Source organism: Oncorhynchus gorbuscha, linkage group LG20 (assembly GCF_021184085.1).
Source record: "Oncorhynchus gorbuscha isolate QuinsamMale2020 ecotype Even-year linkage group LG20, OgorEven_v1.0, whole genome shotgun sequence".
In the NCBI taxonomy this organism is placed as follows: domain Eukaryota; kingdom Metazoa; phylum Chordata; class Actinopteri; order Salmoniformes; family Salmonidae; genus Oncorhynchus; species Oncorhynchus gorbuscha.
Window position 1 is genome coordinate 36568280 of NC_060192.1, and position 25000 is coordinate 36593279.

General features: G+C 50.2%; 1 protein-coding gene across 1 annotated transcript in view; it reads left to right on the plus strand.

Moving 5' to 3' along the window:
• The window catches only part of LOC124006908 (neurobeachin-like), a 334491-nt gene that overhangs the window by 102448 nt on the left and 207043 nt on the right, over nt 1-25000 (plus strand). The window contains exons 4-6 of the mRNA XM_046317097.1: nt 5324-5424; nt 11325-11420; nt 12210-12331. Coding sequence (XP_046173053.1) covers nt 5324-5424; nt 11325-11420; nt 12210-12331 — 319 coding nt within the window. The remainder of the gene's footprint in view (nt 1-5323; nt 5425-11324; nt 11421-12209; nt 12332-25000) is intronic.

Here is a 25000-nt window from a genome sequence, read left to right on the forward strand (position 1 = left end):
AGGGGGAGGTTGAAAATGTCAGTGATGAAACTTGCCAGTTGGTCAGGACATGCTCGCAGTATACGTCCTGGTAATCCGTCTGGCCCAGTGGCCTTGTGAATGTTGACCTGTTTAAAGGTCTTACTCATGTCGGCTGCAGAGAGAGTGATCACACAGTCTTCCGGAACAGATTTGACTCTCATGCATGTTTCAGTGTTATTTGCCTCGAAGCCTGTATAGAAGTAGTTTAGCTCGTGTGGTAGGCTTGCGTCACTGGACAGCTCTCGGCTGTGCTTCCTTTGTTGTCTGTAATAGTTTGCAAGCCCTGCCTCATCCAACGAGTGCCAGAGCCGGTGTAGTACGATTTGATCTTAGTCCTGTATTGTCTCTTTGCCTGTTTGATGGTTCATCGGAAGGCATAGCGGGATTTCTTATAAGCTTCCGGGTTAGAGGAGTGGAAGCTCTAGCCTTTAGCTCAGTGCGGATGTTGCCTGTAATCCATGGCTTCTGGTTGGGGTATGTACGTACGGTAACTGTGGGGACGACATCATCGATGCACTCATTGATGAAGCCAATGACTGATGTGGTATACTCCTCAATGCCATCGGAGGAATCCAGGAACATATTCCAGTCTGTGGTAAAATCAGTCCTGTAGTTTAGCATCTGCTTCATCTGACCACTTATTTATTGACCGAGTGCTGGTGCTTCCTGATTTAATTTTTGTTTGTCAGCAGGAATCAGGAGGATTTAATTATGGTCAGATTTGCCAAATGGAGGGCAGGGAAGAGCTTTGTACACGTCTCTGTGTGTGGAGAAAAGGTGTTCTAGGATGAGGGGGACCTTTGTACGCGTCTCTGTGTGTGGAGTAAAGGTGGTCCAGAGATCTTTTCTCTCTGGTTGCACATTGAACATCCTGATAGAAATTTGCTTAGATGGATTTAAGTTTCCCTGCAATAAAGGCCCCGGTGTCTTAACATTGTATCGACTAATGTGACGACTGATGTTCATCGAATGACTAACTGTTTATAGTTACGTGTTTAAATTCATCAGATAATTATTAACTCAGTAACCTGGGGCACCACGGGAAAGTTTTGGAGAGAGAGAGAGAGAGAGAGAGAGAGAGAGAGAGAGAGAGAGAGAGAGAGAGAGAGAGAGAGAGAGAGAGAGAGAGAGAGAGAGAGAGAGAGAGAGAGAAAAAAGCACACCTGGGTACATTTGTAAACTATGTTTAGTATAGCCCCGAACTGCCACTCTTATGGGTCAGAATATAATGATGTCATTACGTGTCCGGAGGTCTCCAATGGGGTGTGTCGTCCACTTCTCCTCTGATGACGGCACGTCTTTGGTTACCGGGTATAACTCTCTGATTGTCCTCACGATGTCAGTGTCCTTTCTCTTAGTGGTCTGTTTCCTCGTTCTTGTTCTGAAAAAGGGTCTTCTGAGGACGGATAATCAGCTGTGTAGATGTTTCCAGGGTGGGAATGAAAGCAGAGATTCCTTGGAGAGGTAACCAGGTGGGCCTGCTTGAGGTCACCCTCTTTGAGGACGGATAATCAGCCGTGTAGATGTTTCCAGGGTGGGAATGAAAGCAGAGATTCCTTGGAGAGGTAACCAGGTGGGCCTGCTTGAGTTCACCCTCTTTGAGGACGGATAATCAGCTGTGTAGATGTTTCCAGGGTGGGAATGAAAGCAGAGAGGTAACCAGGTGGGCAGGTGGGCCTGCTTGAGTTCACCCTTTGAGTTCACACAGCTACTCATCTGTAGGTTGTTAAAAGGTTCCTTTGTCTTCTTCAACCTAGTGTTGCGTTTTGGGGTTACCACTAATCAGACCGTGGCTGCAGCTCGTGGTCACCTAGTCAATGTTAATTCTTAACTCAGATGTTTTTCACCTCGGGTCAGAAATGGGCTTTTCCACCTTAAGTTCTCTGGGCGCAACTAGTTACGAGGTCTGGATTTTTACTCCAGATCCAATTTAGACAACTAACAATCACATTTCATCTTTACAAAAAAACATTCTCTTTGATCTGGACATTTTGCACACAACATCCAGTAATATCCATGAAAACTCTTCAAGTTACATTGTTTTTGTTATAATGTTGTCATTTAACTTTTAATAACATAACAACAACGACTTCAATTTTAATCATCCATCTATTGTCATTACCACCATTTCCACTGACGAAACATATTGTCCCATTTAGTCCATTTATTGCATGTTACTGTTCTGAGGAAGGTTCTCCATCGGCCCATCACACATTCCATTCCTCCATTCCGAGAGGACAAAGGGATTTTGTCTGCTGCCTTAAGATTTACAATGGGCGTGAGGTGTCATAAAACCCCCACCTCCGTACCCCCCCCACCTCCATCTCCCCCACCTCCGTACGCCCCCCACCTCCATCCCCCCACCTCCATCTCGCCGCCCCCCACCTCCGCCCCCTCCACCTCCGTACCCCCCCCACCTCCATCCCCCCACCTTCCTCCCCCACCTCCATCTCCCCCGCTGGTGGGTGAGATATCGCTGTAGGATTCTGGTCCACGGTAACCTGACCCCAACAGGCCAGTCATGACACCGGCTACTAGGACGCCGCCTCTGGATGAGCGTTTTCCTGTTTGCTCATGGCGGAATGCAGCTCATTCAGTGCTGTCTTAGTGCCAGCATCAGTCTGTGGTGGTATGTAGACAGCTATGAAGAATACAGATGAAAACTCTGTAGGTAGATAGTGTGGTCTACAGCTTATCATGAGATACTCTACCTCAGGCCAGCAAAACCTCGAGACTTCCGTAGATATCGTGCACCAGCTGTTGTTTACAAAAATACACAGACTGCCACCACTTGTCTTTTCCAGACACCGCTGTTCTATCCTATCCTGTATATCCCCGCCAGCTGTATGTTGATGATGTCATCGTTCAGCGACGACTACGTGAAGCATAAGATATTACAGTTTTATTTTCCAATGATTGCACGTTTGCTAGCAGAATGGAAGGAAGTGGGGGTTTATTCGATCAGAAGGCAGCCCTGCCCTTTGGCCCTTTTTCTCCGCATAAACAGCATATCGTCACATGACAGGAATCTGGGCCTGTTCCCGATAAACAGTATATCGTCACATGACAGGGATCTGGGCCTGTTCCCGATAAACAGTATATCGTCACATGACAGGAATCTGGGCCTGTTCCCGAGAAAGCAGTATATCGTCACATGACAGGAATCTGGGCCTGTTCCCGATAAACAGTATATCGTCACATGACAGGGATCTGGGCCTGTTCCCGATAAACAGTATATCGTCACATGACAGGGATCTGGGCCTGTTCCCGATAAACAGCATATCGTCACATGACAGGAATCTGGGCCTGTTCCCGATAAACAGTATATCGTCACATGACAGGGATCTGGGCCTGTTCCCGATAAACAGCATATCGTCACATGACAGGGATCTGGACCTGTTCCCCAGAAAGCAGTATATCATCACATGACAGGGATCTGGACCTGTTCCCCAGAAAGCAGTATATCCTTCACATCGGGATCGTCAGACTTGTTAAAAGAAAAAAAATGATTCTGCCAGTCTGTGGTGAGTAATCGCTGTTCTGATGTCCACAAGTTATTTTCAGTTATAAGAGATGGTAGCAGCAACATGATGTACTAAATAAGTAATATAGTAAGTTACAAACAACACAAAGAAACTACCCATAAAACACAATTGGTTAGGAATACCTAAACCGTCAGCCTTGTTCTCCCGGGCCATCTTATTCAGCAGGGCTGCGTCCCAAGTATCACTTTATTCCTTTATTCCTTTATTCTTTATGCCCGTATTACAGTCTGTCCCTTCCTGATGACCTCACAGTGGTGTCTTCCGGCATGTGATAGGCTACTCACCACTTCTTTTAACACAGTCAGCTACAACCCTGTCTGCCAAATGCTGACATCAGCACACTCTAGCATTGTCTCACCTCTCCTTTTCTCTATCTCTCTCTGTCTCACACTCTCTGTCTTTCTCTGTCTCTTACTCTCTCTCTCTCGTATCTCTCTGTGTCTCTCTCTCTCTCGTATCCCCCTCTCTCTCTCTCTCTCTCTCTGTCTGTCTGTCTGTCTGTCTGTCTGTCTGTCTGTCTGTCTGTCTGTCTGTCTGTCTGTCTGTCTGTCTGTCTGTCTGTCTGTCTGTCTGTCTGTCTGTCTGTCTGTCTGTCTGTCTGTCTGTCTGTCTGTCTGTCTCTTCTCTCTCTCTTTCTCTCTCTGTCTCTCTGTATCTCTCTCTCTCTCATCTCTCCTCTCTCTCTCGTCTCTCTCTCTCTCTCGTCTCTCCTCTCTCTCTCTTCCTCTCGTCTCTCTCTGTCTCTCTCATCTCTCCTCTCTCTCTCTCGTCTCTCTCTCTCTCTCTCCCTCTCTCTCTCTCTCTCGTCTCTCCTCTCTCTTCCTCTCGTCTCTCTCTCTCTCTTTCTCTCTGTCTCTCTCGTCTCTGTCTCTCTCTTCTCTCTCTCTCTCTCGTCTCTCTCTCTTTCTTTCTCTCAATTCAATTCAATTCAAGGGGCTTTATTGGCATGGGAAACATGTGTTAACATTGCCAAAGCAAGTGAGGTAGATAATATATAAAGTGAATATATAAAGTGAAATAAACAACAAAATTAACAGTAAACATTACACATACAGAAGTTTCCAAACAATAAAGACATTACAAATGTCATATTATATATATATACAGTGTTTTAACAATGTACAAATGGTTAAGGTATAGGGAAAATAAATAAGCATAAATATGGGTTGTATTTACAATGGTGTTTGTTCTTCACTGGTTGCCCTTTTCTCGTGGCAACAGGTCACAAATCTTGCTGCTGTGATGGCACACTGTGGAATTTCACCCAGTGGATATGGGAGTTTATCAAAATTGAATTTGTTTTCGAATTCTTTGTGGATCTGTGTAATCTGAGGGAAATATGTCTCTCTAATATGGTCATACATTGGGCAGGAGGTTAGGAAGTGCAGCTCAGTTTCCACCTCATTTTGTGGGCAGTGAGCACATGTCTTCTCTTGAGAGCCATGTCTGCCTACGGCAGCCTTTCTCAATAGCAAGGCAATGCTCACTGAGTCTGTACATAGTCACAGCTTTCCTTAATTTTGGGTCAGTCACAGTGGTCAGGTATTCTGCCGCTGTGTACTCTCTGTAATTCTCTCTCTCATCTCTGTCTCTCTCTCTCCCATCTCTGTCTCTCTCTCTCGTCTCTCTCTCTCGTCTCTGTCTCTCTCTCTCTCTCTCTCTCATCTCTCCTCTCTCTCGTCTCTCTCTCCCATCTCTGTCTCTCTCTCTTGTCTCTCCTCTCTCTCGTCTCTATCTGTCTCTCTGTCTCTCTCTAGATCTGCTAGTGGATATGCTGGGGGTGATGGCCAGCTACAGTATCACAGTGAAGGAGCTGAAGCTTCTATTCAGTATGCTGAGGGGAGACAACAGTATCTGGGTAAGTATACCTGGGGGACACAGGATGGGTTAGACATGATGGGTTAGCATGGTGGGTTAGACATGATGGGTTAGACAGGATGTGTTAGCATGGTGGGTTAGACAGAATGGGTTAGACAGGATGGGTTAGCATGGTGGGTTAGACATGATGGGTTAGACAGGATGGGTTAGCATGGTGGGTTAGACAGGATGGGTTAGCATGGTGGGTTAGACATGATGGGTTAGACAGGATGGGTTAGACATGATGGGTTAGCATGGTGGGTTAGACAGGATGGGTTAGACAGGATGGGTTAGCATGGTGGGTTAGACATGATGGGTTAGACAGGATGGGTTAGCATGGTGGGTTAGACATGATGGGTTAGACAGGATGGGTTAGCATGGTGGGTTAGACATGATGGGTTAGACATGATGGGTTAGCATGGTGGGTTAGACAGGATGGGTTAGACAGGATGGGTTAGACAGGATGGGTTAGCATGGTGGGTTAGACAAGATGGGTTAGACAGGATGGGTTAGACATGATGGGTTAGCATGGTGGGTTAGACATGATGGGTTAGACAGGATGGGTTAGCATGGTGGGTTAGACATGATGGGTTAGACAGGATGGGTTAGCATGGTGGGTTAGACATGATGGGTTAGACATGATGGGTTAGCATGGTGGGTTAGACAGGATGGGTTAGACAGGATGGGTTAGACAGGATGGGTTAGCATGGTGGGTTAGACATGATGGGTTAGACATGATGGGTTAGCATGGTGGGTTAGACAGGATGGGTTAGACAGGATGGGTTAGCATGGTGGGTTAGACATGATGGGTTAGACAGGATGGGTTAGACATGATGGGTTAGACAGGGTGGTTAGACAGGATGGGTTGGACAGGATGGTTGGACAGGATGGGTTAGACAGGATGGGTTGGACAGGATGGTTGGACAGGATGGGTTAGACAGGGTGCTTGTACAGGATGGTTAGACAGTATGGTTAGACAGGATGGTTAGACAGAATGGTTAGACAGGATGGGTTAGACAGGATGGGTTAGACAGAATGGTTAGACAGGATGGTTAGACAGGATGGTTAGACAGGATGGTTAGACAGAATGGGCTAGACAGGATGGGTTAGACAGGATGGTTAGACAGGATGGTTAGACAGAATGGGCTAGACAGGATGGGTTAGACAGGATGGTTAGACAGGATGGTTAGACAGGATGGTTAGACAGGATGGGTTAGACAGGATGGGTTAGACAGGATGGTTGTACAGGATGGTTAGGCAGGATGGTTAGACAGGATGGTTAGACAGGATGGGTTAGACAGGATTGGTTAGACAGGATGGTTAGACAGGATGGGTTAGACAGGATGGGTTAGCATGGTGGGTTAGACATGATGGGTTAGACAGGATGGGTTAGACATGATGGGTTAGCATGGTGGGTTAGACAGGATGGGTTAGACAGGATGGGTTAGCATGGTGGGTTAGACATGATGGGTTAGACAGGATGGGTTAGCATGGTGGGTTAGACATGATGGGTTAGACAGGATGGGTTAGCATGGTGGGTTAGACATGATGGGTTAGACATGATGGGTTAGCATGGTGGGTTAGACAGGATGGGTTAGACAGGATGGGTTAGACAGGATGGGTTAGCATGGTGGGTTAGACAAGATGGGTTAGACAGGATGGGTTAGACATGATGGGTTAGCATGGTGGGTTAGACATGATGGGTTAGACAGGATGGGTTAGCATGGTGGGTTAGACATGATGGGTTAGACAGGATGGGTTAGCATGGTGGGTTAGACATGATGGGTTAGACATGATGGGTTAGCATGGTGGGTTAGACAGGATGGGTTAGACAGGATGGGTTAGACAGGATGGGTTAGCATGGTGGGTTAGACATGATGGGTTAGACATGATGGGTTAGCATGGTGGGTTAGACAGGATGGGTTAGACAGGATGGGTTAGCATGGTGGGTTAGACATGATGGGTTAGACAGGATGGGTTAGACATGATGGGTTAGACAGGGTGGTTAGACAGGATGGGTTGGACAGGATGGTTGGACAGGATGGGTTAGACAGGATGGGTTGGACAGGATGGTTGGACAGGATGGGTTAGACAGGGTGGTTGTACAGGATGGTTAGACAGTATGGTTAGACAGGATGGTTAGACAGAATGGTTAGACAGGATGGGTTAGACAGGATGGGTTAGACAGAATGGTTAGACAGGATGGTTAGACAGGATGGTTAGACAGGATGGTTAGACAGAATGGGCTAGACAGGATGGGTTAGACAGGATGGTTAGACAGGATGGTTAGACAGAATGGGCTAGACAGGATGGGTTAGACAGGATGGTTAGACAGGATGGTTAGACAGGATGGTTAGACAGGATGGGTTAGACAGGATGGGTTAGACAGGATGGTTGTACAGGATGGTTAGGCAGGATGGTTAGACAGGATGGTTAGACAGGATGGGTTAGACAGGATTGGTTAGACAGGATGGTTAGACAGGATGGGTTAGACAGGATGGTTAGACAGGATGGTTGGACAGGATGGGTTAGACAGGATGGTTGTACAGGATGGGTTAGACAGGATGGTTGTACAGGATGGTTAGACAGGATGGTTGTACAGGATGGGTTAGACAGGATGGTTGTACAGGATGGGTTAGACAGGATGGTTGTACAGGATGGTTGTACAGGATGGTTAGACAGGATGGATAGACAGGATGGTTAGACAGGATGGGTTAGACAGAATGGTTAGACAGGATGGGGGGGATCATGTCATCATAAACAGAGATGCTGCTGATGGGTAGGAGAGGTGGGATGGAGAGATGGGAGACAGGGGGAGGAGGGAGAGAGGGAGACAGGATGGGTTGGAGGGAGACAGGAGACAGGGGGAGGAGGGGAAGAGGGAGACAGGGGGAGGAGGGACAGAGCAGGAGGACGGATGGAGAGAGGGAGAGAGGGGGAGGAGGGAGAGAGGGAGACAGGGAGAGAGGGAGACAGTGGGAGGAGGGAGAGAGGGAGACAGGGGGAGGAGGGAGAGAGGGAGACAGGGGGAGGAGGGAGAGAGGGAGACAGTGGGAGGATGAAGAGAGGGAGACAGGGGGAGGAGGGAGACAGGGGGAGGAGGGACAGAGCAGGAGGAGGGATGGGAGAGAGGGAGACAGGGGAGGAGGGGGAGAGGGAGACAGGGGGAGGAGGGACAGAGCAGGAGGAGGGATGGAGAGAGGGAGACATGGGGGAGGAGGGGGAGAGGGAGACAGGGGGAGGAGGGACAGAGCAGGAGGAGGGATGGAGAGAGGGAGACAGGGGGAGGAGGGAGAGAGGGAGACAGGGGGAGGAGGGATGGAGAGAGGGAGACAAGGGGGGAGGGACAGAGCAGGAGGAGGGATGGAGAGAGGGAGAGAGGGGGAGGAGGGAGAGAGGGAGACAGGGGGAGGAGGGAGAGAGGGAGACAGTGGGAGGAGGGACAGAGCAGGAGGAGGGATGGAGAGAGGGAGACAGGGGAGGAGGGGGAGAGGGAGACAGGGGGAGGAGGGAGAGAGGGAGACAGGGGAGGAGGGGAGAGGGAGACAGGGGAGGAGGGGGAGAGGGAGACAGGGGAGGAGGGACATAGCAGAAGGAGGATGGAGAGAGGGAGACAGGGGGAGGATGGAGAGAGGGAGACAGGGGGAGGATGGGGGGAGAGGGAGACAGGGGGAGGAGGGACATAGCAGAAGGAGGATGGAGAGAGGGAGACAGGGGGAGGATGGAGAGAGGGAGACAGGGGGAGGAGGGAGAGAGGGAGACAGGGGCAGCTTGTGCTGTCTCCTCAGGTTAATACTTCTCCTCCCTGTGACCCATAACCAACCCCAGACAACCATCTAGTGTCTACACCAACATGCTTCATCCTGTCCTCCCCCTTTCCTCCCCTCCTCCATCTCTCCGTCCCTCTACATCCCTGTCCCCACTATCCAGACCCGGTTGGCACTAACCATCATCATCATCATCAAAGTCATCTTCTTTCCGTGCATGATCCCCTTCATCCCTCAATCTCAATTCATCTAGTTCTTCACATTGTCACCTCTCTCCCTCTCCTCTCCATCTCTCCTCTCTCTCTCTCTCTCTCTCTCTCTCTCTCTCTCTCTCTCTCTCTCTCTCTCTCTCTCTCTCTCTCTCTCTCTCTCTCTCCATCCCTCCCTCTCAATTCATCTAGCGTTCTTCACATTGTCACCTCTCTCCCTCTTCTCTCTCTCCATCTCTCCTCTCTCTCTTCATCTTTCCTCACCTCTCTCTCCATCTCTCCTCTCTCTCCATATCTCTCCTCTCTCTCCATCTCTCCCCTCTCTCTCTCCATGTCTCCTCTCCTCTCTCTCTCCATCTCTCCACTCTCTCTCTCCATCTCTCCTCTCCTCTCTCTCTCCATCTCTCCCCTCTCTCTCTTAATCTCTCCTCTCCTCTCTCTCTCCATCTCTCCTCTCTCTCCATCGCTCCTCTCTTTTTCTCCTCTCTCTCCATCTCTCCTTTCTCCATCTCTCCTCTCTCTCTCTCCATCTCTCCTCTCCTCTCTCCATCTCTCCTCTCTCTCTCCCCATATCTCCTCTCTCTCCATCTCTCCCCTCTCTCTCTCCATCTCTCCTCTCTCTCTCCATCTCTCCCCTCTCTCTCTCCATCTCTCCTCTCCTCTCTCTCTCCATCTCTTCTCTCTCTCCATCTCTCCTCTCTCCTCTCCCCTCCCCCTCCCCAAACCATGACATCCTTCCTGTATGCTGCAACAACACAGCTCTTACGCCTGGAACCCCCCATCTCATCCCTCCATCGATCCGCCTTTCCTCCATCTCTCCTCACCTCTCCCCTCCATCTCATCCCTCCATCCCTCCGCCTCTCCTCCATCTCTCCTCACCTCTCCCTCTCCATCTCATCCCTCCATCCCTCCGCCTCTCCTCCATCTCTCCTCACCTCTCCCCTCCATCTCATCCCTCCATCCCTCCGCCTCTCCTCCATCTCTCCTCACCTCTCCCCCTCCATCTCATCCCTCCATCCCTCCACCTCTCCTCCATCTCTCCTCACCTCTCCCCCTCCATCTCATCCCTCCAACGCTCCGCCTCTCCTCCATCTCTCCTCACCTCTCCCCCTCCATCTCATCCCTCCATCCCTCCGCCTCTCCTCCATCTCTCCTCACCTCTCCCCCTCCATCTCATCCCTCCATCCCTCCGCCTCTCCTCCATCTCTCCTCACCTCTCCCCTCCATCTCATCCCTCCATCCCTCCGCCTCTCCTCCATCTCTCCTCACCTCTCCCCCTCCATCTCATCCCTCCATCCCTCCGCCTCTCCTCCATCTCTCCTCACCTCTCCCCCTCCATCTCATCCCTCCATCGCTCCGCCTCTCCTCCATCTCTCCTCACCTCTCCCCCTCCATCTCATCCCTCCATCCCTCCGCCTCTCCTCCATCTCTCCTCACCTCTCCCCCTCCATCTCATCCCTCCATCCCTCCGCCTCTCCTCCATCTCTCCTCACCTCTCCCCCTCCATCTCATCCCTCCAAAGCTCCGTCTCTTCTCCATCTCTCCTCACCTCTCCCCCTCCATCTCATCTCTCCATCGCTCCGCCTTTCCTCCATGTCCTCTCGGGTTGCCGTGGTATTGTTCAGCCGTTGCCGGGAGTGGCAGGCAGAGGTGATTGATGGTTATTGATCCAATAGGGTTGTGGTAGCCGTCTCCTTGTGGTGTCCTCCTACCCTCCCTCAATGTCTGTGATGGTTAGGAGGGTCACTACATCCTGATTCATCTGACTTCCTCCTTCTCCCTCCCTCCCCTCTTCTTCTTCTCCCTCCTCTTCTTCTCTCCTCCCTGTCCTCTCCTCCCTCTCTCCTCCCCCTCTCATCCCTCTCTCCTCCCTCTCCCCTCCCTCTCTCATCCCTCTCTCATCCCTCTCTCCTCTCCTCCTCCAGCCTAGACATTCTATCAAGTTGTTGTCTGTGTTGAACCAGATGCCTCAGAGACACGGTCCAGACACCTTCTTCAACTTCCCTGGTCGCAGTGCAGCGGTAACACACACACACACACACACACACACACACACACACACACACACACACACACACACACACACACACACACACACACACACACACACACACACACACACACACACACACACACACACACACACACACACACACACACAGGGGTGGCAGGGTAGCCTAGTGGTTAGAGCATTGGACTAGTAACCGGAAGGTTGCAAGTTCAAAACCCTGAGCTGACAAATCTGTCGTTCTGGCAGTTAACCCACTGTTCCTAGACCAGTTAACCCACTGTTCCTAGACCAGTTAACCCACTGTTCCTAGACGAGTTAACCCACTGTTCCTAGGCCAGTTAACCCACTGTTCCTAGACCAGTTAACCCACTGTTCCTAGACCAGTTAACCCACTGTTCCTAGACCAGTTAACCCACTGTTCCTAGACCAGTTAACCCACTGTTCCTAGACCAGTTAACCCACTGTTCCTAGACCAGTTAACCCACTGTTCCTAGACCAGTTAACCCACTGTTCCTAGACCAGTTAACTCACTGTTCTTAGACCAGTTAACCCACTGTTCCTAGACCAGTTAACCCACTGTTCCTAGACCAGTTAACCCACTGTTCCTAGACCAGTTAACCCACTGTTCCTAGGCCGTCGTTGAAAATAAGAATTTGTTCTTAACTGACTTGCTTGTTTAATGAAGGTAAAATAAAAAAACACACACACTTTGTTTTTGACTTGATATAATTATTTCTGTGACTTCTTGATAGGTTTCTGTATGTGATTGGCTGATGCTGTGTTCTGTCTCCTCCCCCAGGCCATAGCGTTGCCTCCCATCGCAAAGTGGCCTTACCAGAACGGCTTCACTCTCAACACCTGGTTCAGACAAGATCCCCTCAACAACATCAACGTAGACAAGGACAAACCATACCTCTACTGGTGAGGAAATGGGGATAGAGATGGAGAGAGAGAGAGAGGATATGGAGAGAGAGAGAGAGAAGAGAGAGACGGAGAGAGAGAGAGAGAGAGAGAGAGAGAGAGAGAGAGAGAGAGAGAGAGAGAGAGAGAGAGAGAGAGAGAGAGAGAGAGAGACAGACAGAGAGAGGGAGAGAGAAACAGACAGAGAGAGAGAGAGACAGAGAGAGAAGAGAGAAACAGACAGAGAGAGAGAGAGAAACAGACAGAGAGAGGGAGAGAGAAACAGACAGAGAGAGAGAGAGACAGAGAGAGAAGAGAGACAGACAGACAGACAGACAGACAGACAGACAGACAGACAGACAGACAGACAGACAGACAGACAGACAGACAGACAGAGAGAGAGAGAGAGAGAGAGAGAGAGAGAGAGAGAGAGAGAGAGAGAGAGAGAGAGAGAGAGAGAGAGAGAGAGAGAGAGAGAGAGAAAGATAGGTGAGAAAGACAGACAGAGACAAAGATGGAGTGAGAGAGAGAGGGAGAGACCCACATGAAATAATACCACAGTTTACTATAGAATTATGTAGTACACTGTAGTTTACTAAAGGATACTATACTACACACTGAAGTGTCCCTCATGTGTAGTACTTACTATATAGAATGTTTCAGAATACAGATGAATAGTAAATACTACAGTATTTAATTAGCATATACCCTGCCCATTCCCCTCCCCCATATACCAATTTATGCCACCCATAAGTGAAACCTACATACCAAGTATATACCATACTGTGTTCTCTACAGGTCATAGACCGTACTGTAATCTCTACATAGACCATACTGTGTTCTCTACATAGACCATACTGTGTTCTCTACATAGACCATACTGTGTTCTCTACAGGTTATAGACCATACTGTGGTCTCTATAGGTTATAGACCATACTGTGTTCTCTACATGTTATAGACCATACTGTGTTCTCTACAGGTTATAGACCATACTGTGTTCTCTACAGGTTATAGACCATACTGTGTTCTCTACATGTTATAGACCATACTGTGTTCTCTACATGTTATAGACCATACTGTGTTCTCTACAGGTTATAGACCATACTGTGTTCTCAGGCAGCGAACGGTTGAAAAGCATGCATTTGGTTTTACTAGCGTTTAAGAGTAGTTGGAGGCCACGGAAGGAGTGTTGTATGGCATTGAAGCTTGTTTGGAGGTTAGATAGCACAGTGTCCAAGGACGGGCCGGAAGTATATAGAATGGTGTCGTCTGCGTAGAGGTGGATCAGGGAATCGGCCGCAGCAAGAGCAACATCATTGATATATACAGAAAAAAGAGTCGGCCTGAGGATTGAACCCTGTGGCACCCCCATAGAGACTTCCAGAGGACCGGACAGCCGGACAGCCCTCCGATTTGGAGTGGAGGATGGAGAGAGCGGAGGAGAGAGAGAGGAGCAGAGTGGAGGATGGAGAGAGGAGCAGAGTGGAGGATGGAGAGAGGGAGGAGGAGAGAGAGAGAGGAGCAGGACCAGACAGCCCTCCGATTTGACACACTGAACTCTGTCTGCAAAGTAATTGGTGAACCAGGCAAGGCAGTCATCCGAAAAACCGAGGCTACTGAGTCTGCCGATAAGAATATGGTGATTGACCGAGTCGAAAGCCTTGGCAAGGTCGATGAAGACGGCTGCACAGTACTGTCTTTTATCAATGGCGGTTATGATATCGTTTAGTACCTTGAGCGTGGCTGAGGTGCACCCGTGACCGGCTCGGAAACCAGATTGCACAGCGGAGAAGTTACGGTGGGATTCGAGATGGTCAGTGACCTGTTTGTTGACTTGGCTTTCGAAGACCTTAGATAGGCAGGGCAGGATGGATATAGGTCTGTAACAGTTTGGGTCCAGGGTGTCTCCCCCTTTGAAGAAGGGGATGACTGCGGCAGCTTTCCAGTCCTTGGGGATCTCAGACGATATGAAAGAGAGGTTGAACAGGCTGGTAACAGGGGTTGCGACAATGGCGGCAGATAGTTTCAGAAATAGAGGGTCCAGATTGTCAAGCCCAGCTGATTTGTACGGGTCCAGGTTTTGCAGCTCTTTCAGAACATCTGCTATCTGGATTTGGGTAAAGGAGAACCTGGAGAGGCTTGGGCGAGTAGCTGCGGGGGGGGCGGAGCTGTTGGCCGAGGTAGGAGTAGCCAGGCGGAAGGCATGGCCAGCCATTGAGAAGTGCTTGATGAAGTTTTCGATAATCATGGATTTATCGGTGGTGACCGTGTTACCTAGCCTCAGTGCAGTGGGCAGCTGGGAGGAGGTGCTCTTGTTCTCCATGGACTTCAGTGTCCCAGAACTTTTTGGAGTTGGAGCTACAGGATGCAAACTTCTGCCTGAAGAAGCTGGCCTTAGCTTTCCTGACTGACTGTGTGTATTGGTTCCTGACTTCCCTGAACAGTTGCATATCGCGGGGACTGTTCGATCCTATTGCAGTCCGTCACAAGATGTTTTTGTGCTGGTTGAGGGCAGTCAGGTCTGGAGTGAACCAAGGGCTGTATCTGTTCTTAGTTCTGCATTTTTTGAACGGAGCATGCTTATCTAAAATGGTGAGGAAGTTACTTTTGAAGAATGACCAGGCATCCTCAACTGACGGGATGAGGTCAATGTCCTTCCAGAATACCCGGGCCATGTCGATTAGAAAGGCCTGCTCACAGAAGTGTTTTAGGGAGCGTTTGACAGTGATGAGGTCGTTTGACTGCGGCTCCATGGCGGATACAGGCAATGAGGCAGTGATCGCTGAGATCCTGGTTGAAGACAGCGGAGGTGTATTTGGAGGGCCAGTTGGTCAGGATGATGTCTATGAGGGTGCCCTTGTTTACAGATTTAGGGTTGTACCTGGTGGGTTCCTTGATGATTTGTGTGAGATTGAGGGCATCTATTTTAGATTGTAGGACTGCCTGGGTGTTAAGCATATCCCAGTTTAGGTCACCTAACAGAACAAACTCTAAAGCTAGATGGGGGGCAATCAATTCACAAATGTGTCCAGGGCACAGCTGGGTGCTGAGGGGGGTCGGTAACAGGCGGAAACAGTGAGAGACTTATTTCTGGAGAGAGTCATTTTCAAGATTAGTAGTTCAAACTGTTTGGGTATGGACCTGGAAAGTATGACATTACTTTGCAGGCTATCTCTGCAGTAGACTGCAACTCCTCCCCCTTTAGCAGTTCTATCTTGACGGAAGATGTTATAGTTGGGTATGGAAATCTCCAAATTTTTGGTGGCCTTCCTGAGCCAGGATTCAGACACGGCAAGGACATCAGGGTTAGCAGAGTGTGCTAAAGCAGTGAGTAAAACAAACTTAGGGAGGAGGCTTCTGATGTTGACATGCATGAAACCATGAAACCAACCACCTCTCTAGAACATCTAGATCTATCTCCCTAGAACTATCTATCTAGATCTAGATCTATCTCTCTAGAACATCTAGATCTATCTCTCTCTAGAACATCTAGATCTATCTCTCTCTAGAATATCTAGATCTATCTCTCTCTAGAACGTCTAGATCTATCTCTCTCTAGAACATCTAGATCTCTCTCTCTCTAGAACATCTAGATCTATCACTCTCTAGAACGTCTAGATCTATCTCTCTCTAGAACATCTAGATCTATCTCTCTCTAGAACATCTAGATCTATCTCTCTCTAGAACATCTAGATCTATCGCTCTCTAGAACATTTAGATCTATCTCTCTCTAAAACATCTATCTCTCTCTAGAACATCTAGATATATCTCTCTCTAGAACATCTAGATCTATCTCTCTCTAGAACATCTATCTCTCTCTAGAACATCTAGATCTATCTCTCTCTAGAACAGGCCTTGGCCACTCCAGTCCTGATTGGCCTGATTGGCGTCACACTTTTGCCCCAGTTAACACACCTGACTCCAATAATCACCTGACTCCAATAATCACCTGACTCCAATAATCACCTGACTCCAATAATCACCTGACTCCAATAATCACCTGACTCCAATAATCACCTGACTCCAATAATCACCTGACTCCAATAATCACCTGACTCCAATAATCACCTGACTCCAATAATCACCTGACTCCAATAATCACCTGACTCCAATAATCACCTGACTCCAATAACCACCTAATCCTGATCTTCAGTATAGAATGAGTTTATATCAGATGTGTTTATTTGGGGGGAGACACCAATCAGGCCCCCGAGGACTGGAGTTACCCAGGCCTGGTTTATAGTGTACTATAAATGCCTAGTTTAAAAAAATATACTACTTTTAACCAGGAGACACATCAAAGTGCATTACACATGAAAACAGGGTTTTGGACATAGACACTATTTTCTATTAAAAAGTCAAAACTATGTTTAAAGTGAGAAGAAGTAGGGATTAGTCTGAGACTGAAAAATAAAGGAAATTCACATGAGCAATACAATGCCTACTTCACCCATAGCCTGACCTATGACCCCTAAGTACTGATACTGCACTCTGCCTACTTCACCCATGAAGCTCCACCAAGGTTGTCCAGCACACAGCTTTGACCTACTACAGCAGCTATGTTGGTCTATTGTACTTCAAAGGTTGCTTAGGATTGAAACCTTTGTGTGGAAATCTTCACAATTGTTGTAATAATCTGTGCAGAATCTTGAATATCATTGAGTATGCGCACTATGTACATTTAATGTAATCTCAACTGTAATCCAGGTCAATCCGGGTCATTTTGTAACAAATAATATTTTGATTTGGTTGTGATAAAACAACATCCTGTGAAAGCCACCGTATCCCATCATTACCTGCTTTACCTGCTCAGGATGACATCATCACAGAGGATGAGCCCTGACCGTGTCACTCATGTAATCCTGTCTCCCTGGTAACTACCCGTTGTCACGGTGACAGCTGAGTTCCCCCGAGAGCCCGAAAAGAGAACGTTTTGTGTGGGAATGGAGAGGGAGGGAGGAGGTGAGAGAGAGAGAGAGAGAAGGTGTTATGCAGGTGAAGGAGGACCCAAACGCGACTTAACAGAAACAGAGTTTATTAATGCTCAAAACCGAATAACTGAAATCCTCTAGATAGTAGAGGGGAAAACAACTGGAGAAGCGGCCACAGACTGCAGGTCGCTTCGGGTAGGCGCAGGCCGTAGTCAACTGAGACACCTGCTCACACGCAGCGTCTGAAGAAGGCACAAAACACGACAGGACAGGGTGATACACAATCACGGCAAAAAAACACGACAGGACAGGGCGAAACGCAATTACAGCATGGAATACAAAACAAGGAACCGATGGAACAGGAACGGATCACAAAGGAATAAATAGGGAGTCTAATCAGGGGAAAGGATCGGGAACAGGTGTGGAAAGACTAAATGATGATTAGGGGAATAGGAACAGCTGGGAGCAGGAACGGAACGACAGAGAGAAGAGAGAGCGAGAGAGTGAGAGAGGGAGGGGAGAGAGAAGGATAGAACCAAACAAGACCAGCAGAGGGAAACGAATAGCATGGGGAGCACAGGGACAAGACATGACAATGAATGACAAACATGACAGTACCCCCCCACTCACCGAGCGCCTCCTGGCGCACTCGAGGAGGAATCCTGGCGGCAACGGAGGAAATCATCGATGAGCGAACGGTCCAGCACGTCCCGAGACGGAACCCAACTCCTCTCCTCAGGACCGTAACCCTCCCAATCCACTAGGTATTGGTGACCCCGTCCCGAGAACGCATGTCCATAATTTTATGTACCTTGTAAATAGGTGCGCTCTCGACAAGGACGGGAGGGGGGGAGGGAAGACGAACGGGGGTGCGAAGAAAAGGCTTAACACAGGAGACATGGAAGACAGGATGGACGCGACGAAGATGTCGCGGAAGAAGCAGTCGCACAGCGACAGGATTGACGACCTGGGAGACACGGAACGGACCAATGAACCGCGGAGTCAACTTACGAGAAGCTGTCGTAAGAGGAAGGTTGCGAGTGGAAAGCCACACTCTCTGGCCGCAACAATACCTTGGACTCTTAATCCTGCGTTTATTGGCGGCTCTCACCGTCTGTGCCCTGTAACGGCAAAGTGCAGACCTCACCCTCCTCCAGGTGCGCTCACAACGTTGGACAAACGCTTGAGCGGAGGGAACGCTGGACTCGGCAAGCTGGGATGAGAACAGAGGAGGCTGGTAACCCAGACTACTCTGAAACGGAGATAACCCGGTAGCAGACGAAGGAAGCGATTGAGCGTATTCTGCCCAGGGGAGCTGTTCTGCCCAAGACGCAGGGTTCCTGAAAGAAAGGCTGCGTAGTATGCGACCAATCGTCTGATTGGCCCTCTCTGCTTGACCGTTAGACTGGGGATGAAACCCGGAAGAGAGACTGACGGACGCACCAATCAAACGACAGAACTCCCTCCAAAACTGTGACGTGAATTGCGGACCTCTGTCTGAAACGGCGTCTAACGGGAGGCCATGAATTCTGAATACATTCTCAATAATGATTTGTGCCGTCTCCTTAGCGGAAGGAAGTTTAGCGAGGGGAATGAAATGTGCCGCCTTAGAGAACCTATCGACAACCGTCAGAATCACAGTCTTCCCCGCAGACAAAGGCAGACCGGTAATGAAGTCTAAGGCAATGTGAGACCATGGTCGAGAAGGAATGGGGAGCGGTCTGAGACGACCGGCAGGAGGAGAGTTACCCGACTTAGTCTGCGCGCAGTCCGAACAGGCAGCCACGAAACGGCGCGTGTCACGCTCCTGAGTCGGCCACCAAAAGCGCTGGCGAATAGACGCAAGAGTGCCTCGAACACCGGGATGACCCGCTAACTTGGCAGAGTGAGCCCACTGAAGAACAGCCAGACGAGTGGAAACAGGGACGAAAAGGAGGTTACTAGGACAAGCGCGCGGCGACGCAGTGTGCGTGAGTGCTTGCTTAACCTGTCTTTCAATTCCCCAGACTGTTAACCCGACAACACGCCCATAAGGAAGAATCCCCTCGGGATCAGTAGAAGCCACAGAAGAACTAAACAGACGGGATAAGGCATCAGGCTTGGTGTTCTTGCTACCCGGACGGTAAGAAATCACAAACTCGAAACGAGCGAAAAACAACGCCCAACGAGCTTGACGGGCATTAAGTCGTTTGGCAGAACGGATGTACTCAAGGTTCTTATGGTCTGTCCAAACGACAAAAGGAACGGTCGCCCCCTCCAACCACTGTCGCCATTCGCCTAGGGCTAAGCGGATGGCGAGCAGTTCACGGTTACCCACATCATAGTTGCGCTCAGATGGCGACAGGCGATGAGAAAAATAAGCGCAAGGATGAACCTTATCGTCAGACTGGGAGCGCTGGGATAGAATGGCTCCCACGCCTACCTCTGAAGCGTCAACCTCGACAATGAATTGTCTGGTGACGTCAGGAGTAACGAGGATAGGAGCGGACGTAAAACGTTCTTTTAGAAGATCAAAAGCTCCCTGGGCGGAACCGGACCACTTAAAACACGTCTTGACAGAAGTAAGAGCTGTGAGAGGGGCAGCAACTTGACCGAAATTACGAATGAAACGCCGATAGAAATTAGCGAAACCTAAGAAGCGCTGCAACTCGACACGTGACCTTGGAACGGGCCAATCACTGACAGCTTGGACCTTAGCGGAATCCATCTGAATGCCTTCAGCGGAAATAACGGAACCGAGAAAAGTAACGGAGGAGACATGAAAAGAGCACTTCTCAGCCTTTACGTAGAGACAATTCTCTAAAAGGCGCTGTAGAACACGTCGAACGTGCTGAACATGAATCTCGAGTGACGGAGAAAAAAAATCAGGATATCGTCAAGATAGACAAAAACAAAAATGTTCAGCATGTCTCTCAGAACATCATTAACTAATGCCTGAAAAACAGCTGGCGCATTGGCGAGACCGAACGGCAGAACCCGGTACTCAAAATGCCCTAACGGAGTATTAAACGCCGTTTTCCACTCGTCCCCCTCTCTGATGCGCACGAGATGGTAAGCGTTACGAAGGTCCAACTTAGTAAAGCACCTGGCTCCCTGCAGAATCTCGAAGGCTGATGACATAAGGGGAAGCGGATAACGATTCTTAACCGTTATGTCATTCAGCCCTCGATAATCCACGCAGGGGCGCAGAGCACCGTCCTTCTTCTTAACAAAAAAGAACCCCGCCCCGGCCGGAGAAGAAGAAGGCACTATGGTACCGGCGTCAAGAGACACAGACAAATAATCCTCGAGTGCCTTACGTTCGGGAGCCGACAGAGAGTATAGTCTACCTCGAGGAGGAGTGGTCCCCGGAAGGAGATCAATACTACAATCATACGACCGGTGAGGAGGAAGGGAGTTGGCTCGGGACCGACTGAAGACCGTGCGCAGATCATGATATTCCTCCGGCACTCCTGTCAAATCGCCAGGTTCCTCCTGAGAAGTAGGGACAGAAGAAATGGGAGGGATGGCAGACATTAAACACTTCACATGACAAGAAACGTTCCAGGATAGGATAGAATTACTAGACCAATTAATAGAAGGATTATGACATACAAGCCAGGGGTGACCCAAAACAACAGGTGTAAACGGTGAACGAAAAATCAAAAAAGATATAGTCTCACTGTGGTTACCAGATACTGTGAGAGTTAAAGGTAGTGTCTCAAATTTGATACTGGGAAGATGACTACCATCTAAGGCAAACATGGGCGTAGGCCTGTCTAACGGTCTGAAAGGAATGTTATGTTTCCGAGCCCATGCTTCGTCCATGAAACAACCCTCAGCCCCAGAGTCAATCAAAGCACTGCATGTAGCACCCGAACCGGTCCAGCGTAGATGGACCGACATAGTAGTACAAGATCTAGATGAAGGGACCTGAGTAGTAGCGCTCACCAGTAGCCCTCCGCTTACTGATGGGCTCTGGCCTCTTACTGGACATGAAATAACAAAATGTCCAGCAACTCCGCAATAGAGGCACAGGCGGTTGGTGATCCTCTGTTCCCTCTCCTTATTCGAGATGCGAATCCCTCCCAGCTGCATGGGCTCAGTCTCAAAGCCAGAGGGAGATGGTTGCGATGCGGAGCAGGGAAACACCGTTGATGCGAGCTCTCTTCCACGAGCCCGGTGACGAAGATCTACCCGTCGTTCTATGCGGATGGCGAGAGCAATCAAGGAGTCCACATCTGAAGGAACCTCCCGGGAGAGAATCTCATCCTTAACCACTGCGTGGAGTCCCTCCAGAAAACGAGCGAGCAGCGCCGGCTCGTTCCACTCACTAGAGGCAGCAAGAGTGCGAAACTCAATGGAATAATCCGTTATGGACCGTTCACCTTGGCATAAGGAAGCCAGGGCCCTAGAAGCCTCCTCACCAAAAACTGAACGGTCAAAAACCCGAATCATCTCCTCTTTAAAGTTCTGGAATCTGTTAGAGCAATCAGCCCTTGCCTCCCAGATAGCTGTGCCCCATTCTCGAGCCCGGCCAGTAAGGAGTGAAATGACGAAAGCAACCCGAGCTCTCTCTCTAGAGTATGTGTGGGGTTGGAGAGAGAACACAATCTCACACTGCGTGAGAAAGGAGCGGCACTCAGTGGGCTGCCCGGAGTAGCAAGGTGGGTTATTAACCCTGGGTTCAGGAGGCTCGGCAGGCCAGGGAGTAACAGGTGGCACGAGACGTAGACTCTGGAACTGTCCAGAGAGGTCGGAAACCTGAGCGGCCAGGTTCTCCACGGCATGGCGAGCAGCAGACAATTCCTGCTCGTGTCTGCCGAGCATGGCTCCTTGGATCTCGACGGCAGTGTAACGAGCGTCTGAAGTCGCTGGGTCCATTCTTTGATCGGTTCCTTCTGTTATGCAGGTGAAGGAGGACCCAAACGCGACTTAACAGAAACAGAGTTTATTAATGCTCAAAACCGAATAACTGAAATCCTCTAGATAGTAGAGGGAAAACAACTGGAGAAGCGGCCACAGACTGCAGGTCGCCCGGGTAGGCGCAGGCCGTAGTCAACTGAGACACCTGCTCACACGCAGCGTCTGAAGAAGGCACAAAACACGACAGGACAGGGTGATACACAATCACGGCAAAAAACACGACAGGACAGGGCGAAACGCAATTACAGCATGGAATACAAAACAAGGAACCGATGGAACAGGAACGGATCACAAAGGAATAAATAGGGAGTCTAATCAGGGGAAAGGATCGGGAACAGGTGTGGAAAGACTAAATGATGATTAGGGGAATAGGAACAGCTGGGAGCAGGAACGGAACGACAGAGAGAAGAGAGAGCGAGAGAGTGAGAGAGGGAGGGGGAGAGAGAAGGATAGAACCAAACAAGACCAGCAGAGGGAAACGAATAGCATGGGGAGCACAGGGACAAGACATGACAATGAATGACAAACATGACAGAAGGAGACTGGAGGATGGAGAGAGGGAGGAGGAGAGAGAGGAGCAGAGTGGAGGATGGAGAGAGAGAGGAGGAGAGAGGGAGGAGCAGAGTGGAGGATGGAGAGAGGGAGGAGGAGAGAGAGAGGAGCAGAGTGGAGGATGGAGAGAGAGGAGGAGAGTGGAGGATGGAGAGAGGGAGGAGGAGAGAGAGAGGAGCAGAGTGGAGGATGGAGAGAGAGAGGAGCAGAGAGAGAGAGGAGCAGAGAGGAGGATGGAGAGAGGGAGGAGGAGAGAGAGGAGCAGAGTGGAGGATGGAGAGAGGGAGGAGGAGGGAGAGAGGTGCAGAGTGGAGGATGGAGAGAGGGAGGAGGAGAGAGAGAGGAGCAGAGTGGAGGATGGAGAGCGAGAGGAGGAGACTGGAGGATGGAGAGAGGGAGGAGGAGACAGAGAGGATCAGAGTGGAGGATGGAGAGAGGGAGGAGGAGAGAGAGGAGCAGAGTGGAGGATGGAGAGAGAGAGGAGGAGAGAGAGAGGAGCAGAGTGGAGGATGGAGAGAGGGAGGAGGAGACAGGAGGATGGAGAGAGGGAGGAGGACAGAGAGAGGAGCAGAGTGGAGGATGGAGAGAGGGAGGAGGAGAGAGAGAGGAGCAGAGTGGAGGATGGAGAGAGAGGAGGAGAGTGGAGGATGGAGAGAGCGGAGGAGAGAGAGAGGAGCAGAGTGAGGGATGGAGAGAGAGAGGAGCAGAGTGGAGGATGGAGAGAGGGAGGAGGAGAGAGAGAGAGGAGCAGAGTGAAGGATGGAGAGAGAGAGGAGGAGAGAGAGAGGACCAGAGTGGAGGATGGAGAGAGGGAGGAGGAGAGAGAGAGGAGCAGAGAGGAGGATGGAGAGAGAGAGGAGGAGAGAGAGAGGAGCAGAGAGGAGGATGGAGAGAGGGAGGAGGAGAGAGAGAGGAGCAGAGTGGAGGATGGAGAGAGAGAGGAGCAGAGTGGAGGATGGAGAGAGGGAGGAGGAGAGAGAGAGAGGAGCAGAGTGAAGGATGGAGAGAGAGAGGAGGAGAGAGAGAGGACCAGAGTGGAGGATGGGAGAGGGAGGAGGAGAGAGAGAGGAGCAGAGAGGAGGATGGAGAGAGAGAGGAGGAGAGAGAGAGGAGCAGAGAGGAGGATGGAGAGAGGGAGGAGGAGAGAGAGAGGAGCAGAGTGGAGGATGGAGAGAGGGAGGAGGAGAGAGAGGAGCAGAGTGGAGGATGGAGAGAGAGAGGAGCAGAGTGGAGGATGGAGAGAGAGCGGAGGAGAGAGAGAGGAGCAGAGTGGAGGATGGAGAGAGAGGAGCAGAGTGGAGGATGGAGAGAGAGAGAGGAGCAGAGTGGAGGATGGAGAGAGAGAGAGAAGCAGAGTGGAGGATGGAGAGAGAGAGGAGGAGAGAGAGAGGAGCAGAGTGGAGGATGGAGAGAGAGAGGAGGAGAGAGAGAGGACCAGAGTGGAGGATGGAGAGAGGGAGGAGGAGAGAGAGAGGAGCAGAGAGGAGGATGGAGAGAGAGAGGAGCAGAGTGGAGGATGGAGAGAGAGAGGAGGAGAGAGAGAGGACCAGAGTGGAGGATGGAGAGAGGGAGGAGGAGAGAGAGAGGAGCAGAGTGGAGTATGGAGAGAGAGAGGAGGGAGAGATAGAGGAGCAGAGAGGAGGATGGAGAGAGGGAGGAGGAGAGAGAGAGGAGCAGAGTGGAGGATGGAGAGAGGGAGGAGGAGAGAGAGAAGACCAGAGTGGAGGATGGAGAGAGGGAGGAGGAGAGAGGAGCAGAGTGGAGGATGGAGAGAGAGAGGAGGAGGAGAGAGAGGAGCAGAGTGGAGGATGGAGAGAGAGAGGAGCAGAGTGGAGGATGAAGAGAGAGAGGAGGAGAGAGAGAAGAGCAGAGTGGAGGATGGAGAGAGGGAGGAGGAGAGAGAGAGGAGCAGAGTGGACGATGGAGAGAGAGAGGAGGAGAGAGAGAAGAGCAGAGTGGAGGATGGAGAGAGGGAGGAGGAGAGAGAGAAGAGCAGAGAGGAGGATGGAGAGAGAGAGGAGGAGAGAGGGGAGCAGAGAGGAGGATGGAGAGAGAGAGGAGGAGAGAGGGGAGCAGAGAGGAGGATGGTGTGGATGGAAGGAAACCTTTCTCCAACCGCCCCTAATGTAGCACCCTGTCTGCCATGGTCCTCCACACCTCCCCTGGAGACAGAGACACAGCAACCCAGTGGCTGTGACACATCAGGGTGTCACTTCACACAGATTTAGATGTAGGCCTGCTTGACTTGTCCTTCAGATCTAGCCGGGGGCTGATACTGGTTTTGGGGCGTTGAAACGGGACC